Raw genomic sequence first — 18,161 nt, 5'->3', positions numbered from 1 at the left:
GAAGTACAAAATGGAGGAATCTCGCCTCTATAATTTTGCACCCAAAGCATTGATGTGCTGGATGCGTGACCTTCCCTCTGCCGCTGCATTTGGCAGAAAGACTCATCGTTCATATTTAAAGGCTGGTCGTGGCCGGCATTCATTTTTTTACTTTGAAACTTTATTTCTAAGTCCTAGTTTTTCCAAATTTATGACTTTTTACTGCTAAAATTTAAAACTACTTCAGTTGAACATGTGCATCCTTACATTTACACAAACTTTGTTTTAACTATATTCCCATTTCTTTACAAATTTAACCAATTACAGAACAAAGTACAATCTTGTTTTTACTTTACAAACTCCGACTTTAAGGGAGATGAAGTAACTTGTCAAGCAGACACAATGTCACACTATTTCTTACTGGTTCCACTGCATTACACTATCCAAACATCAAAGTCACCTTCTGCTCCATTCTCACCAAAAGCCCTTACTTCCTGCTTTCCAGAGAGTGTCGACACAAAGTGATGACTGTAGGTTTCTTCCGTGTTCACACATGTCAGCCCTATTGACTGGCCTTGGTTAATCAGTATTCCGACAAACCTGGCCTGGTTTCCTCTCACTGTATCCACCCTAGTCACAGACCACTTCCCGACCAGTACTTAGAGTTGTGGGAGTGCAAATGGACGTTGTGCCGGTCGTTGAACAGATTGACCATGGAGCCGCTGGTTGCATACTACCGATCTGTGGCTGGGGACGATCCGAGCAGCGCGTAAAGGATGAGCAATAGAGCGGAGCTCCAAGCTGGGGCCACCACTGTTAGCATTGCGTCCACATGGACAGCCATCAGCCACTGTCTTTCTCTCCACCCCCCCCCCTCCCCCACCGCTCTGCACGTGGTGACCAGCACACAGCCCAGCCTCACGCTGCCCACCCCCTCAAACACCGCAACGCATTCTGAAAAGCTGGTTGTGGCAGTTGGGAATTTCTTCCCGCGATCGGGAACACCACAAGCGATCGCTCCACAATCCTCGTGACACCCACCCGCACCCGCAGGTCACGACCCTGAGTTTGAAAAACCCTGTTCTGGGGTAACCTGTCTCCTTGCGGAGAAAGGTTTTGACTTGTAAATGTCGGAGTTCCTGTCCGTTTGGTAGTTCAAGTCCCTCCATCAGCTCTTCTAAGGTCGCAAATCTGTCCCCTATGTAAAAGTCCCTGATCGCTAGCTTTCCCCATTCTGTTTCCACCTCTTAAAGGTGGCATCTAGCGTGACTGGTTGGAACCTGTGGTTGCCACAGATGGGGCCATGGGCACCTCGGTTAAACCAAAGTGTTGTCTCATCTGGTTCCAGGTTCATAGTGTTGCTCCTACCACTGGGCTGGGTGTGTGTTTTGCCGGCGTGGTTGTGAGCGCTGGCGTGACGCGGGATCGGAGGGTCGTTCCCATGCAGGACGACTCCTCCATCCTCACCCATTGCATGTTTGGTTCCCTTACCCATCCCTTCACTCTGTCGGCTGTGGCTGACCAGTGATAGTGTTGCAAGTTCAGGAAGGCCAGGCCACCCATTCTTCTTCGTCGCTGCAGTGTTGTCTTAAGGATTTTTGGAGTCTTGCCCCCCCCCCCCACCCAATCACACACACCAAATGCCATAATCATTTTGTCTATTATTTGGGAAGAGATCTTGGGGATGAAGATCAGTATGGATCTAAACAGGAAGAGGAACCTTGGCAGTACGTTCATCTTGATCGTCCGCAGCCTTCCCACTCGAGAGTGCATCCCAACTCTGCAGGTCTTTTTTCATTTCCTCCGCCAGATTGGTCAGGTTCCACTTGTGGATCCGAGTCCAGTCGTAGGCTATCTGGATCCCAGGTAGCAGAATTTATTTCGGGCTATTTTAAATGGGAGAGCTCTGTTTGGGTTCACCGGGAAAACCTCACTTTTGCACAGGTTGAGTTTGTAACCCAAGAAGGCCCTGAGCTCTTCCAGAGGCTTCATGATTTCTTTCTTGCCGCTCTGCGGGTCCGAGATGTAGAGGAGAAGATCATCCGCCTAGAGTGAGACAATCTGCTCTTTGCCTCCTCTTCAATGCCCTTCCAGCTTCTTGCGTCTCGCAGGGCAATCTCCAGGGGCTCAATTGCTAAGGCGAGCAGGAGCGGGCATCCCTGCCTGGTAACTCTGTGCAACTGGAAGTATTCAGAGCTGGTGGTGTTGGTCCGAACGCTTGCCTTGAGGGCGTCGTACAGGAGTTTCACCCATGAGACGAGCCCCGTCCCTAGCCCAAACCGCTCCAGTACCTCGATGAGGTAGTCCCATTTGAGTCTGTCGAAGGCCTTTTCTGCATCCAGGGAGACGATCACCTCTGGTTCTCTCCCCGGATGGTTTCGGTATCACATTCAGCTGGCATCTGATGTTTCCAGTTAGTTGTCTACCCTTAACAAAGCCCGCTTGGTCCTCTGGTCCACCAAAATGTGCAGCTGAACATGTGTTTAGCAGAAAGAGTCCCACACTCCAAACAGCAATATTTAAGGAGTTCATGAATACCTCAGGTTAGGTGTTGATTGATTTCTACTGCTCTTTGCAATCATAGAAGTGATTGGAGTTGTTTAAAGTTGCTGGATTCCACAGTTAGTGGTGTGACACATGCTGTAAGACTTTGCCCTGACTCCATAGATTCTGCAGAAGTCACTTCCAGACACCTGTAGTTATATACAGTCCCCTTGGCCTACATGCATGACAGGGGAAATGATCAGAAGCAACACAGAGCAGGACAATCTGCTGGAATAAGGTGATGGATTTTTTTTCTCTTTCCTGAACCACAAGGAACAATGTGTCAGACTTCTCTGCATGTTTACACTATCAGCAGCTTGTGAATCAGAAGAGATTGTAGGACAAGGGGCAAGTGGAATATGTGTGAGGATTTGATATGAACATTGGCCATGACCTTCCCCCATGGCTACTCCAATGTTGGCAAACACTATCTCATAAGATCATAAGAAATAGCAGGAAAGGGCCTGTCAACCTTGCTCCTCTATTCAATAAGATTGTGGCTGATTTGATTGTGACCTTCATTCCACTTTCTTGACTGTTCCTCATAACCTTTAACTCCCTTGTCAATCAAAAATCTGTCTAACTCAGCTTTGAATCTATTCAATGACCCAGCCTCCACTGCTCTACATAGAAAATAATCTCAGAAAACCTTCAGAAAAAAATCCTCTTCATCTCTGTCTTAAATGGGGAGGACCCCTTACTTTTAAACTGTGCCCTTTGGTTCTAGATTTCCCCACAAGAGAAAACATCCTCTCAGCACCCAGCCTGTCAAGTTCCCTCAGAATTATATATTTTGATAAAATCACATTTCGTTATTCAAATTCCAATGAGTTTAGGTTCAACCTGCTGAACCTTTCTTCATAAGACAACCCTTTCATTCCAGGAATTAGCCAAGTGAACTTTCTCTGAGCTGCTTACAATATAAGAATATCCTTCCTTGAGTAAGCAATCCAAAACTGGACAGAGTACTCCAGGTGTGATTGTCTTAAAGGGGATAAGGAAGTGCAGTTATTCCTGTCTCCAAGCAGTTTGGTGTTGCTGCCTCCAGTTGTGCACCACACTGTCTTGCAAGAGAGCAGAAAGTGTGTCAGTAAGTGTGGTGCAAAAGTTTGGGTGATGTGGCTGTCATGGCTGACAGTGTGTGCAAACTGAGATGTGGTTGTGGAGCTTGCAGAAAATGCTGTGTTTGACGGCGAGGTGAAGGTATTGAAGTGAGGTATGAATCATAATTGCTTGAAGTTGTTGGTAGGTGAGTAATGGGGGAAGGTATTGTGCTAGAGGTGCAGTTGATTGGATGTGGCATGTGCAGCTGCATTCACTAACCTTGACCTCTCATTGAAGGCCACTGAATTTCTTGTCACATTGCATTTAGGTTCTCGGGCATAGACGCCTAGCATTGGCCACCAAGGCCATCTGGACCCACTGCCTTCATAAAGTTTGTCAGGAGGGCATCCTGGCTTCTTGTGTATGAATGACATCTCTCCTCTTCCTGCAGCAATAATACTCTTTATTATTGTCACAAATAGGCTTACATTAACACTGCAATGAAGTTACTGTGAAAATCCCCTTGTCGCCACACTCCGGCGTCTGTTCGGGTATACTGAGGAAGAATTCAAAATGTCCAAATTACCTAACAGCACGTCTTGTGGGACAAAACCGGAGCACCCGGAGGAAACCCACACAGACACGGAGAGAACGTGCAGACTCCGCACAGACAGTAACCCAAGCCTGGAGTTGAACCTGAGACCCTGGTTCTGTGAAGCAACAGTACTAACCACTGTGCTACTGTGCCACTTCAAAACCCCCATTGCAATATTAGAATATCATGGAGCCCATTCTCTGTCATGTTGTGCCATTCTTGTGACTTCTCCGTGTCACATTCAATTATAGAATGACCAGTGCCTGCTCCAACCAAAATGCACCTCTCTTTTTGAGGTGCAGAATGACTTCAAGTACTTAGGCTAGTACAAGTTCTAGCTAATCTTTTCACAATTTGGACCCCCTGCTTTAATGATCAGCCACTCAACAGTACATTTAGCAATGGCTGCATGCTACAGTCATGTAAATTAACATGCAGTATGTAATTTGCTTGCTGCCTTTGTTTGCAGCATGAGGTTCAAGTTAATCACTCATTGGGATCCCTGGTCTCATTTTCGCTTGTTATCGAATTTTGAAATTTAAATCGAACTTCAAACCTTGTTTAATTGTTTATGTATAGAAGATACACATTTCAAGTTATTTACAAGTGTACACCAAGTTACCCGAATAATTTTCTTTCTTGCTTGTGGAACAAATTTTGTGGGCGGGGAGGTGGACAAGAAGATGCAAACTGTTTTGGGAGAAAATCTAACAAAGCAAACTGGGTATGGAAAAAAATGATGATAAATGTAACAAAATGAGATTGCATTCCATCAAATTCCCTCTTCAAATTCTGTGTATTGTTGATGTGTGTTAAGTTTTTGAATGATCACATTCATTTTGTTTATTTTAAAGTATAAATTATGGCTTTTTATGTCGCAACCAGATGCATCAGGTTATTCAACTCTGCCTTGGAGCACTGAAAAACTAACTGCAGAGACAATGCATTAAAGATGCGTCATACGCCATATAAATACAGTGGCTAACTCACTACCTGCCTGCCCGCCCCCCCCCCCCCCCCCTTGCTCCCCAAGACAGTCTATCATCTCCAAGCCTCAAGTAAAAAGTGTGATGGAATACTCTTCACTTGCTTGGATGAGTGCAGCTCTAACAACACTCCAGAAGCTTGACACCTACCAAAACAAAAGAACCTACTTAATTGGTACCCATCCACAACGCAGTGTGTACCAACTATAACATGCACTGCAGGAACTCACTATGACTCCTTAAGACAGCACCTTCCAAATCCACCACCACTACCATCTAGAAGGACAAGAGCAGCAGACAAATGTGAACACCATCAACTGTAAGTTCCCCTCCAAGCGACTCACCATCCTGACCTGGAAATATATCGCCGCTCCTTCACTGTCGCTGGGTCAAAAATCTGAAACTCCCTCCCTAACACCACTGAGTGTACCTACACCACATGGACTGCAGCAGTTCAAGAAGGCAGTTCGCTACCACCTTCTCGAGGGCAATTAGGGATGGGCAATAAAAGCTGGCCTAGCACATCCAATGAATATTTTTTATAAGGTCAGGAGTGTGATGAAACACACTCCATGCACCTGGATAAGTGCAGCTCCAACAATATCCATGTGTGTACCATCTGCAAGATGCACAACAGCAACTCACCAATGCTCCTGTGACAGCTCCTTCCAAACCCACCTCTACCACCTAGAAGGACATGGGCAGAAGATGCATGGGGTCATCATCACCTGCAAGTTCCCCTCCAAGTCACATACCATCCTGACTTGAAAATATATCGCCTGGCACTGTCGCTGGGTCAAAATTCTGGAACTCCCTTCCTAGCAGCTCTTTGACTTCAGCGATTCAAGAAACAGCTCAACATTACCTTCCAAAGATAATTAGAGATGGGCAATAAATATTGGCATAGCTAGCGACGAATGCAAAAGAAATTGTGAAAATAAGGTGCAAAGACTCCTGCTTATAGCAGTGAAAGATTTTGACTTAATTATCTTTTTAAAACATTTTTTGGAAATCAGAATTTATTTCAAAGTTGTTTTCCATAATGATCAAAAATACACAAGATCATTTTTGTGATTAGACCTCAAGCATTGTGAGAATCTATGGCTTTTAACGATTCAAAAACCTTGGTATCCAAAATAAAACGCTTTACAGGTATCCAAAATAAAACGCTTTACAATCTTTTTAATTTCATTCTTGCTTCATTATGTTATATTAAGCATAGAAATCTGAGGGAATGGATTTTAAAGTTGGTTTTCATATTTTGAATAACATTGGTATAGACTTTTGTCAGAAGCCAAAATGTGTGTTGCCTGTTTTAGGTTTTTAATCCTAACAACAATTCCGAATTTGAATTATGCAGAAGTGTAACGTTGGACCACCCAACAGGCAGTGCAAAAGTAATTAGCAGAGAAGTACTACACATGTTCCATTTGATGAAGCTGAATGTGACAGATATGAGAGGGGTGAGTTTGAATTTTTTGTTTAAAATTGGGCACCACTGTTTAAACAATTGAATGGCATTGCTATAAAAGCAAAATCTTAACTTTCATATTTTTCAGTGGAGTCTCCACTTGTGCTGCTGGATTGTGAAAAGTTGATTTAACTGCATAAGATTTGGGAGCCCGATAACAGAATCCCAGAATCCATGTTAAAAGATCAGTGTTATGGTCACGCATTTTGCAGTTGCCGTTTCTAAAGTTTATGCTTACAAAGTTATTAAGAAAATGTTTCCACTGGTAGAAGGATTGCTAGCCAGATGACAGTGATTAGAGGTGATTGGCAAGGGAAACAGGCAGCATGAAGAATTTTTTATTTACATAGCGAGTTATGATCTGGAATGCACTGCCTGCAAGCATGGTGCAGGTTCAACTGTAACTTTTAAAAAGGAAATTATGCTTGAAGGAAAAAAAATGCCAAGCTACGGTGAAAGGATAGGGGAGTGGAACTAATTGGGTAGGTCTACCAAAGAACCAGAACTGGCACAATGGGCTGAATGGCCTCTTACTGTGCTATCATTCTATGATTCTGATTTTATATTAAGTAATATTTTAAGTGCTCAATTATTTAACTACAATAGATTTATGTGCAGATTTATTTGTATAGGCTATGAGTGAGAGAAATGTCTTTCTTTGTCAACCAGCAGTTTCACTATCTTTGATACATATTGATAAATTCTTTCAGTGACATTGTATATTTATCTCGAACTCCAACCTCCTTGCACAAGATCTGGTTTATCATGAACTGCAAAATAGGTGACCATTAATATTTAATTTGTTTTAAATATTTATATGCAAAGCACCTTCATATATTCTAGTCGAGGTGATATACTTGGGCACTGCCACCCAATATGATCTTGCAATGACAGAAAATACTGGATAATCTCAGCAGATCTTTCAGAATCTGTGGAGAGCGAAGGGAGCTTTCGTTTTGAGTCTGGGTGACTCTTTGTCAGAGTGCCATCCAGACTCAAAACGTTAGTTCCCTTCTCTGTCCACAGATTCTGTTAGACCTGCTGAAATTGTCCAGTACATTATGATTTTGTCCCTAACTGCCCTCCATTTCAGAATGGCATTTGAGAGTCAACCACATTTCTGTGGATCTGGAGTCACTTGTAAGGAGAACAGATTTCATTAGTGAACCTGATGGGATTTTCGACAATAAACAATGGTTTCATGGTTATCATTAGACTTTTAATTCCAGATTTATATTGAATTCAAATTTTCACCATCTGCCATGGCGGGATTTGACCTAAGTCCCCAGTTCTTGCCTGGGTGTCTGAATTACCAATCAGGTGACAATACTACTGCGACTGCCTCCCCTCATGAATTATCTACTCGACCATTTATTATCACCATAGTAATAAAAGCAAAAACCTGTTGATGTTAGAACTCCAAAATAAAAACTGGAAATGCTCAAGTTCCAATGTCCTTTTGGACTCGTCGACAATTCTGTTTCTCTCTCCACAGATGCTGCTTGACCTCCTGAGTTTTTCCAGCATATTCTGTTTTTATACTTTATCGGTATTATTGCTTACAAATCAATATGTTGCACTGATTTTCAGGAAAGAGTGCAATATTCTAAATGTGTAATATTTAATGTATACTGAATGCAGTATGTTTAATGCATGTTTAAACTTAACATCACTTTTATTCAAGTTCTCTGCTGAAAATGCACTACATTGAAAACTTGGCTGTGGCTCACAGTTCACATGCTGTCCATAAGTCCAAGTTATCCAGTTTTATTAGGCCATTAACTTATTTCCTATTTCTACTTGTGCTTTTCATGTAGCTGTTTTTTACATATATTTTTATAAGAGTTTTATAATTTTTTACAAATAACGCAACAAAAATTCAGATCATTTCGAAAATGAGGGGAGAGATAGGATAAGGCCATATAAATATAATAGGATAATATATCAGGCCACACATCTTTATGTATAACGAGATAATGGGAAACCTTGCAGGTGTAGGCCAGACAAGATTTAAGATAGGGTCACCACACTTTACAGAATGTATCAGACTCAGAATGGAGCACAGACGTCAGGGATTCCATAGGAATACACTCTATGATTAATTTATGCCAGTTTTGAATTGAACGATATTTGTCACTGATCCAGAGGCAGAGGATGTTTTTACACACTGTTTTACACAAGTTAGGATGTTATGCAGGCTTAACGTCAATAATTCTCCTATCTTGAAGACCAAGAATAAGGAACAAAGGATCAAATTCTATGGCTCTGTCAATTAATCTCTCCAGCTCCTGAACAACACCAAACCAATAGGGTTGAATCTTAACACAGGTCCATACACAGCATAGACAGTGACCCGGGGCCGGGATCAACCCGGGGTCGGGCTTTTCCCCAGGGTAGAGGGCTCAATTACTAGGGGGCATAGGTTCAAGGTGTGAGAGGCAAGGTTTAGAGTAGATGTACGAGGCAGGTTTTTTACACCGAGGGTAGTGGGTGCCTGGAACTCGCTGCCGCAGGAGGTGGTGGAAGCAGGGACGATAGTGACATTTAAGGGGCATCTCGACAAATACATGAATAGGATGGGAATAGAGGGATATGGACCCAGGAAGTGTAGAAGATTGTAGGTTAGTCGGGCAGCATGGTCGGCGAGGGCCGAAGGGCCTGTTCCTGTGCTGTACTTTTCTTTGTTCTTTGTTCTTTTGAACCCAGGTCCTCGGCGCCATGAGGCAGCCACACACTGTATATAATCACCTTCTACTCTAAGGCACTTTAGGCACATGGGGATATAGCAGGATCAAACCTGTGTTTCAAATTGCGTGATGTGCAAACGGTACAGTATCTTGAACTGAGTCTCCTTCATTCTGTTACATACTATAAGTTTTACTGGCATTATCCCATATACTACTCCATGTCTCTTCATTGAAATTAGTTGCCAAGTTGTTTTCACAAAACTGCAAAGTATCAAATCCATGGTCTAGATGAGACCTGGTGTAAAGTCCAGGCTGCCCTAGATGGGAGAGAGAGCAGAAGTCAGTTTAGATCTACCTTCTAGTTAACGAACCAGTCTCCACGCTCAAAGAGTATCGATAATAAAAGGAATTTCACATCCACCGGAACCTGACCTTAAGTCCCCATAAAACAACAAATCCTGCAAAGGGTAAACCAACTGGCCTGCTTCAATATCGAGCCAATCCCTTATACAGCTACAGTGAGATGCTAATTGGTATAATCTAATATTTGGGACATCCGCATCTCCCCCTCCCACCCCCCAAAATAAAACATGGAACGTGGGAGCTGCAGCTTGGCGAACTTTAGACAAGGCTTCTTCTGATTGCAAATAAACAAACTAATCATCCTATTAATCTCCTTTTTTAAAAAAAAAACTCTTGAGGTTCTAGCAGACAACAAGATTGGCAACATGTGCAAGGGACAAAGCAATCTTTGCAGGACATCTTAACCAAGGCAATCCTACCCAGTCATGAAACCGTGTCAATCCCACCTATCAATCGAGGGACATTGGCCGAATATAATAGTTTGAAAGAGGAGATAATTGCAACACCCAGATAAGCAAATCCCAACAAGGACCACCTGAAGGGAAAATTGGCAAGGGGGGGGCGGGGGGGGAGAGGTCTACCCCTCAACTCTCCCACCAGCATGGTGGCCAAATTTGTAAAATTAATCTTATAACCAGAGAACTTGCTAAATCTATCCACCACGTCAATAATAGCGGGGACTGAAACATGTGGCCTCAAAACAGCAACACACGGCAACATAAAGCGTGATCTTATGCTGCTTTTCCCCACAGCTCAGCCCCCATATCAAGGGGTCCTGCCTTATAGCCTTCTCCAGTGGCCCTATGGCCAGCACAAATAACAAGACGGACAGGGGGCAGCCTTGCCTGGTCCCTCTCTTGGATGGATCACCAATCCATCCAATGGCCATTTCTGAAAAGCTTGGATCACATTCAGCAACTTTCATACATTAATGGAAGTTCTCCGATCTGAAGCCATTCGTTAGCACTGCCACCAAAGGCTGATGATACATCACCTGAATCCATTTTTCACAGTAACTTTATTGCAGTGCTAATGTAAGCCTACTTGTGACAAGAAAGATTATTATTTAATGAGGATTATTTAATCCTCACCCAACCCAAATCTTCGTAGTGTGTAAATTAGATAATTCCACTCCAGTCGTCAAAGGCTTTCTCTGCGTCCAAGGTGATCACCAACCCATGGCCATTTCTGAAAAGCTTGGATCACATTCAGCAACCTTCTGACATTACTGGAAAACCAACCTTTTATGAACCCTGTCTGATCCTTCCAAATGATCATCGGAAGAATTCCATCTAATCGTTTTGCCAAAGCCTTAGACAACAATTTCAAATCAACATTCAAAAGTGAGATTGGCCTGTAGGAGGCACACTCCTCCAGTTCTTTGCCTACCTTCAAAATCAGAAAGATATTTGCCTTCCGAAGCGTTGGTAGTAACAAATCTGCTTTGAAGGAATGACTGCACTTACCAACCAATGGCTCTATTAACAGGTCCTTAAACTTGCTATAAAATGCACCCATAACCATCTGGCCAAGAGGTTTCGTCCGGCTGAAGCTCCCAAATGGCCACAGCCACTTCACTTCTAGAGATGGGAACATTAAGGGCCAGTCGTTGATCCTCCGAAGGCACAGGAAGCTCGAGGGAAGAAAAGAGCATAGAACATACAGCACAGTACAGGCCCTTTCAGTCTACGATGTTGTGCCAAACTAGTCTGAAGCTAAGATAAAATCAACCTACTCCCAATCATTCTAGTGCACTCCATATGCCTATCCAATAACCGCTTGAAAGTTCCTAAAGTGTCCGACTCCACTACCATAGCTGGGAGTGCATTCCATGCCCCAACCACTCTGAGTAAAGAACCTACCTCTGACATCCCTCCTATATCTTCCACCATGAACCTTATAGTTATGCCCTCTTGAAACAGCTACATCCACCCGAGGAAAAAGTCGCTGAATGTCCACTCTATCTATCCCTCTCATCATCTTATACACTTCAATTAAGTCATCTCTCATCCTCCTTCGCTCCAATGAGAAAAGCCCTAGCTTCCTCAACCTTTCCTCATAAGACCTACCCCTCCAATCTAGGCAGCATCCTGGTAAATCTCCTTTGCACCCTTTCCAATGCTTCCACATCCTTCCTATAATGAGGTGACCAGAACTGCACACACTACCCCAAATGTGGTCCAAGGTCTTGTACAGTTGCAGCATAACCTCACTGCTCTTAAACTCATTCCCCCGTTAATAAATGCTAACACACTATAGGCTTTCTTCATGGCTCTATCCACTTGGGTGGCAACTTTCAGAGATCTATGGACATGAATTCCGAGATCTCTCTGCTCCTCCACATTCTTCAGAACCCTACCATTACCCCTGTAATCCGCATTCAAATTTGTCTTACCAAAATGAATCACCTCACATTTATCAGGGTTAAACTCCATCTGCCACTTTTCAGCCCAGTTCCGCATCCTATCAGTGTCTCTTTGCAGTCTACAACAGCCCTCCACATATCCACCAGTCTTGGTGTCATCAGCAAATTTACTGACCCAACCTTCAACTCCATCATCCAAGTCATTGATAAAAATCACAAATAGCAGAGGACCCAGCACTGATCCCTGTGGTACACCGCTGGTGACTGGGCTCCAGGATGAAGATTTACCATCTACCACCACCCTCTGTCTTCTATGTGATAGCCAGTAGCCAGTTACTGGTCCAATCGGCCAAATTTCCCTCTATGCCATGCCTCCTTACTTTCTGCATGAGCCAACCATAGGGCACCTTATCAAAATCCATGTATACGATATCAACTGCTCTACCTTCATCTATGTACTTAGTTACCTCCTCAAAGAATACAATCAAACTTGTGAGGCAAGACTTACCCCTCACAAATCCGTGCTGACTATCCTGGATTAAGCTGTATCTTTCCAAATGATAATAAATCGTATCCCTCAGGACCTTTTCCAATAATTTGCCTATGACCGAAGTGAGACTAACCGGCCTATAATTCCCAGGGTTATACCTATTCCCTTTCTTGAACAAGGGGACATCATTCGCCTCTCTCCAGTCTTCTGGCACTATTCCTGTAGACAGTGAGGACATAAAGATCAAAGCCAAAGGCTCTGCAATCTCATCCCTTGCCTCCCAAAAATCCTAGGATATATCCCATCAGGCCCAGGGGACTTATCTATCCTCAGGCTTCTCAAAATTTCTAACACCTCTTCCTTCCGAATATCTATCTACCTCCAGCCTACCAGCCTGTATCGCACTATCCTCCTCAACAACATGGCCCCTCTCCTTTGTGAACACTGAAGAAAGGTATTCATTTAGGGCCTCTCCTATATCTTCAGACTCGGGGCAGCACGGTGGCGCAGTGGGTTAGCCCTGCAGCCTCACGATGCCGAGGTCGTAGGTTCGATCCCGGCTCTGGGTCACTGTCCGTATGGAGTTTGCACATTCTCCCCAAAGATGGAATACAATGTTGACAAATGTGAGGTTATCCATTTTGGTAGGAATAACAGCAAAAGGGATTATTATTTAAATGATAAAATATTAAAACATGCTGCTGTGCAGAGAGACCTGGGTGTGCTAGTGCATGAGTCGCAGAAAGTTGGTTTTCAGGTGCAACAGGTGATTAAGAAGGCAAATGGAATTTTGTCCTTCATTGCTAGAGGGATGGAGTTTAAGACTAGGGAGCTTATGCTGCAATTGTATAAGGTGTTAGTGAGGCCACACCTGGAGTATTGTGTTCAGTTTTGGTCTCCTTACTTGAGAAAGGACGTACTGGCACTGGAGGGTGTTCAGAGGAGATTCACTGGGTTAATCCCAGAGCTGAAGGGGTTGGATTACGAGGAGAGGTTGAGTAGACTGGGACTGTACTCATTGGAATTTAGAAGGATGAGGGGGGATCTTATAGAAACATATAAGATTATGAAGGGAATAGATAGGATAGATGCGGGCAGGTTGTTTCCACTGGCGGGTAAAAGCAGAACTAGGGGGCATAGCCTCAAAATAAGGGGAAGTAGATTTAGGACTGAGTTTAGGAGGAACTTCTTCACCCAAAGGGTTGTGAATCTATGGAATTCCTTGCCCAGTGAAGCAGTAGAGGCTCCTTCATTAAATGTTTTTAAGATAAAGATAGATAGTTTTTTGAAGAATAAAGGGATTAAGGGTTATGGTGTTCGGGCCGGAAAGTGGAGCTGAGTCCACAAAAGATCAGCCATGATCTCATTGAATGGTGGAGCAGGCTCGAGGGGCCAGATGGCCTACTCCTGCTCCTAGTTCTTATGTTCTTATGTTATGTTCTTATGTGCAGGGTAGGTGGATTGGTCATGCTAAATTGCCCCTTAATTGGAAAAAATGAATTGGGTACTCTAAAATTTAAAACAAAAACAAAAAAATATATCTTCAGACTCCATGCACACGTTCCCACTACTGTCCTTAACCGGCCCTAACTTCACCTTGGTCATTCTTTTATTCCTCACATAAGTGTAAAAAGCCTTGGGGTATTCCTTGATCCTACCCGCCAAGGACTTCTCATTCCCCCTCCTAGCTCTCCTAAGCCCTTTCTTGAGCTCCTTCCTAGCTATCTTGTATCCCTCAAGTGCCCTAACTGAACCTTGTTTTCTTAGCCTTGCATAAGACCCCTTCTTCCTCTTGACAAGACATTCAACCACTTTTGTAAACCATGGTTCCCTCACTCGACCATTTACTCCCTGCCTGACAGGGACATACATATCAAGGACACGCAGTATTTGCTCCTTGAACAAGCTCCACATCTCAATTGTGCCTATCCCTGACAGTTCCTGTTTTCATCGTATGCTCCCCAATTCTTGCCTAATCGCATCGTAATTACCCTGCCCCCAGTTATAAATCTTGCCCTGCCATATGTTCCTATCCCTCTCCATTGCTATAGTGAAAGTCACTGAATTATGGTCACTATCTCCAAAGTGTTCTCCCACAACCAAATCTAACACTTGGCCCAGTTCATTACCCAGTACCAAATCCAATGTGGCCCCCCCTCTTGTCGGTCTATCCACATATTGTGTGAGGAAACCCCTCCTGTACACACTGGATAAAAACAGCCCCATCCAAACTATTCGAATTATCGTGGTTCCAATCAATATTTGGAAAGTTAAAGTCACCCATGACAACTACCCTGTGACTACCGCACCTATCCAAAATCTGCATTGCAATCTTTTCCTCCACATCTCTGTTACTGTTTGGGGGCCTATAGAAAACTCCTAACAAAGTGACCGCTCCTTTCCTATTTCTAACTTCTGCCCACACTACCTCAGTAGACAGATCCTCCTCAAACTGCCTTTCTGCAGCCATTATACTATCCTTGATTAACAATGCTACTCCTCCACCTCTTTTACCACCTTCTCTAATCTTACTGAAACATCTAAACCCCGAAACCGTCAACAACCATTCCTGCCACTGTTTTATCCAGGTCTCCGTAATGGCCACAACATCGTAGTCCCAGGTACCAATCCATGCTTCAAGCTCACCAACCTTATTCCTGATGCTCCTTGCATTGAAGTAGACACACTTCAAACCACCTTCTTGCCTGCAGGTCCACTCTTGTGACCTTGGTACCTTCCTCAGTACTGCACTACCCTCAACTTCCTGAACTCCAGCAACACCATCTCCTGGACTACAAATCAGTTTCCCATCCCCCTGCCAAATTAGTTTAACCCCCCCCCCCGAAGAGCTGTAGCAAATTTCCCTCCCAGGATATTAGTGCCCCTCTGGTTCAGGTGTAACCCGTCCTGTTTGTACAGGTCCCACCTTCCCCAGAATGTGCTCCAATTATGCAAGTAACTGAAACCCTCCCTCCTACCCCATCCCTGTAGCCACGTGTTTAACTGCACTCTCTCCCTGTTCCTCACCTCGCTAGCACGTGGCACTGGCAGCAAACCAGAGATGACAACACGGTCTGTCCTGGCTCTCAGTTTCCACCCTAGCTCCCTGAATTCCTGTTTTACATCCCCGTCCTTTTTCCTACCTATGTCATTGGTGTCAATGTGTACCACGACTTGTGGTTGCTTCCCCTCCCCCTTAAGGATCCTAAAAACACGATCAGAGACGTCACGGACCTTGGCACCCAGGAGGCAACACACCAACCATGAGCCTCTATCGTTGCCACAGAACTGCCTATCTGTACCTCTAACTATAGAGTCTCCAATAACTAATGCTCTCTCCCCTTCCCTTCTGAGCCACATACAAGAAGCGCTCCATACTTGTGAACACATCACCAGGCTGACCTGACTTATATAATTCAGCATAAAAATTCCTAAATGCCTGATTAATATCTTCACTTTTTCATTAACCTTTGCCCCCAGAGTTTTGCACAAAGGGGTAGCCCTCGAGTCAGTCCTCCTCTTAGTCAAAAACGTACTTGCTCTGTTTATTCCCAAACTCATACAATTTCTGTTTCACAAACTTTGGACTTCTCTCGGTATGTTGCATCAGTAAGGAATCAAGAGCCACCCTAGCTGCATTAACCTCCTTCAACAACTGCCTGCTGGGGACTTTCAACCAAGAACAATACAGCAGAGGAACAGGCACTTCGGCCCTCCAAGCCTGCGCCGACCATGGTACCTGCCCAAACTAAAACCGTCTGCACCTACGGAGTCCGTATCCTTCCATTCCCACCCTATTCATATATTTGTCTAGATATCCCTTAAATGCCACTATCGTACCTGCTCCCACCAGCTCCCCAGGCACACGTTCCATATATTGACCACCCTCTGTGTAAAACACTTGCCTTGCACATCTGTTCTAAACTTTTCCCCACGCACTTTCAACCAATGTCCCCAGTACTTGACTCTCCTACCCAAGGAAAGAGCATCTGACTATCCACTGTACATGCCACTCATAATCTTGTAGACCTCTATCAGGTCGCCTCTCAACCTCCATCATTCCAGTGAGAATAGACTGAGTTTATCAACCTCTCCTCATTGCTAATGCCCTCCATTCCAGGCAACATCCAAGTAAACTGCCTCTGTACCCTCTCCAAAGCATCCACATCCTTCTGGTAGTGTGGCGACCAGAATTGTTCACATTATTCCAAATGAGGCCTAACTAAGGTCCTGTACAGCTGCAACATGACTTGCCAATTTTTATATTCAATGCCCCATCCGATGAAGGCCAAAATGCCGTATGCCTTCTTTACCATCTTATCCACATGCGTTGCTACTTTCAGTGATCGTTGGACATGCACGCCCAGATCTCTCTGCCTGTCAGTACTCGCAAGAGTTCTACCATTTATTGTGTAATACCTACATGCATTGGGCCTTCGAGGGGCTGGTTTAGCACAGTGCACCAAACAGCTGGCTTGTAATGCAGAACAATGCCAGCAGCGTGGGTTCAATTCCCGTACCGGCCTCCCTGAACAGGCGCCGGAATGTGGCGACTAGGGGCTTTTCACAGTAACTTCATTGAAGCCTACTTGTGACAAGCGATTATTATTATTATTATTATTATTATTATTATTATTATTATTATTATTATTCCATAGTGCATTACCTCACACTTGTCTGGATTAAACTCCATCTGCCATTTCTCCGCCCAAGACTCCAACCAGTTTATATCCTGCTGTATCCTTTGACAATCTGCAACTCCACCAATTTTTGTGTCGTCTGTGAACTTACTAATCAGACCAGCTACATTTTCTTCCAAATCATTTATATACACCACGGACAACAGAGGCCTGTGGAACGCCGCTAGTTACAGCCTTCCATTCAGAAAAGCACCCTTCTACTGCTACCCTCTGTCTTCTGTGCCCAAGCCAGTTCTGTATCCAACTTGCCAGCTCGCCTCTGATCCCATGTGACTTCACCTTTTGTACCAGTGCACCATGAGGTACCTTGTCAAAGGCTTGACTGAAATCCATGTATACAACATCTACTGCCTTTCCCTCATCTATCATCTTTGTCACTTCCTCGAAAAACCCGATCAAATTAGTGAGGCATGACCTCCCCTTTACAAAACCATGCTGTCCATCACTAATAAGTCCATTTGTTTCCAAATGTGAGTAAATCCTATCTCTAAGAATCTTTTCCAATAGTTTCGCTACCACTGACAAGGCTCACCAGCCTATAATTTCCTGGATTATCCCTGCTGCCCTTCTTAAACAATGGAACAACATTGGCTACTCTCCAGTCCTCCGGAACTTCACCTGTAGCTAATGAGGATACAAAGATTACTGTCAAGGCCCCAGCAATTTGCTCCCTTGCCTCCTGCAGTATTCTGGGGTAGATCCCATCAGGCCTTGGGGACTTATCTACTTTAATGCTTTTTAAGATGCCCAACACCTCCTCTTTATTAATATCAACATAACTCAGAATATCTACACACTCTACCCTGTACTCCTCATCCACCAAGTCCTTCTCTTTGGTGAATACTGAGGCAAAGTATTCATTTCGTATCTCTCCCATTTCCTCTGGTTCCATACATAGATTCCCTCCAATATCCTTGGTTGGACCAACCTTTTCTCT

At 44.0% G+C, this 18,161-nt stretch overlaps 1 protein-coding gene across 2 annotated transcripts in view; it reads left to right on the top strand.

Annotated features, from left to right (window-relative positions):
* The window catches only part of rev1 (REV1 DNA directed polymerase), a 232,101-nt gene that overhangs the window by 145,368 nt on the left and 68,572 nt on the right, over positions 1-18,161 (top strand). For both annotated transcript variants that reach the window (XM_072476592.1, XM_072476593.1), the window contains one exon: positions 6,509-6,611. In XM_072476592.1, coding sequence (XP_072332693.1) covers positions 6,509-6,611 — 103 coding nt within the window. The remainder of the gene's footprint in view (positions 1-6,508; positions 6,612-18,161) is intronic.

Source organism: Scyliorhinus torazame, chromosome 15 (assembly GCF_047496885.1).
Source record: "Scyliorhinus torazame isolate Kashiwa2021f chromosome 15, sScyTor2.1, whole genome shotgun sequence".
Taxonomy (NCBI): Eukaryota; Metazoa; Chordata; class Chondrichthyes; order Carcharhiniformes; family Scyliorhinidae; genus Scyliorhinus; species Scyliorhinus torazame.
The sequence above is the reverse complement of the archived record's forward strand: the minus strand, read 5'-3'. Positions and strand labels throughout refer to the sequence as shown.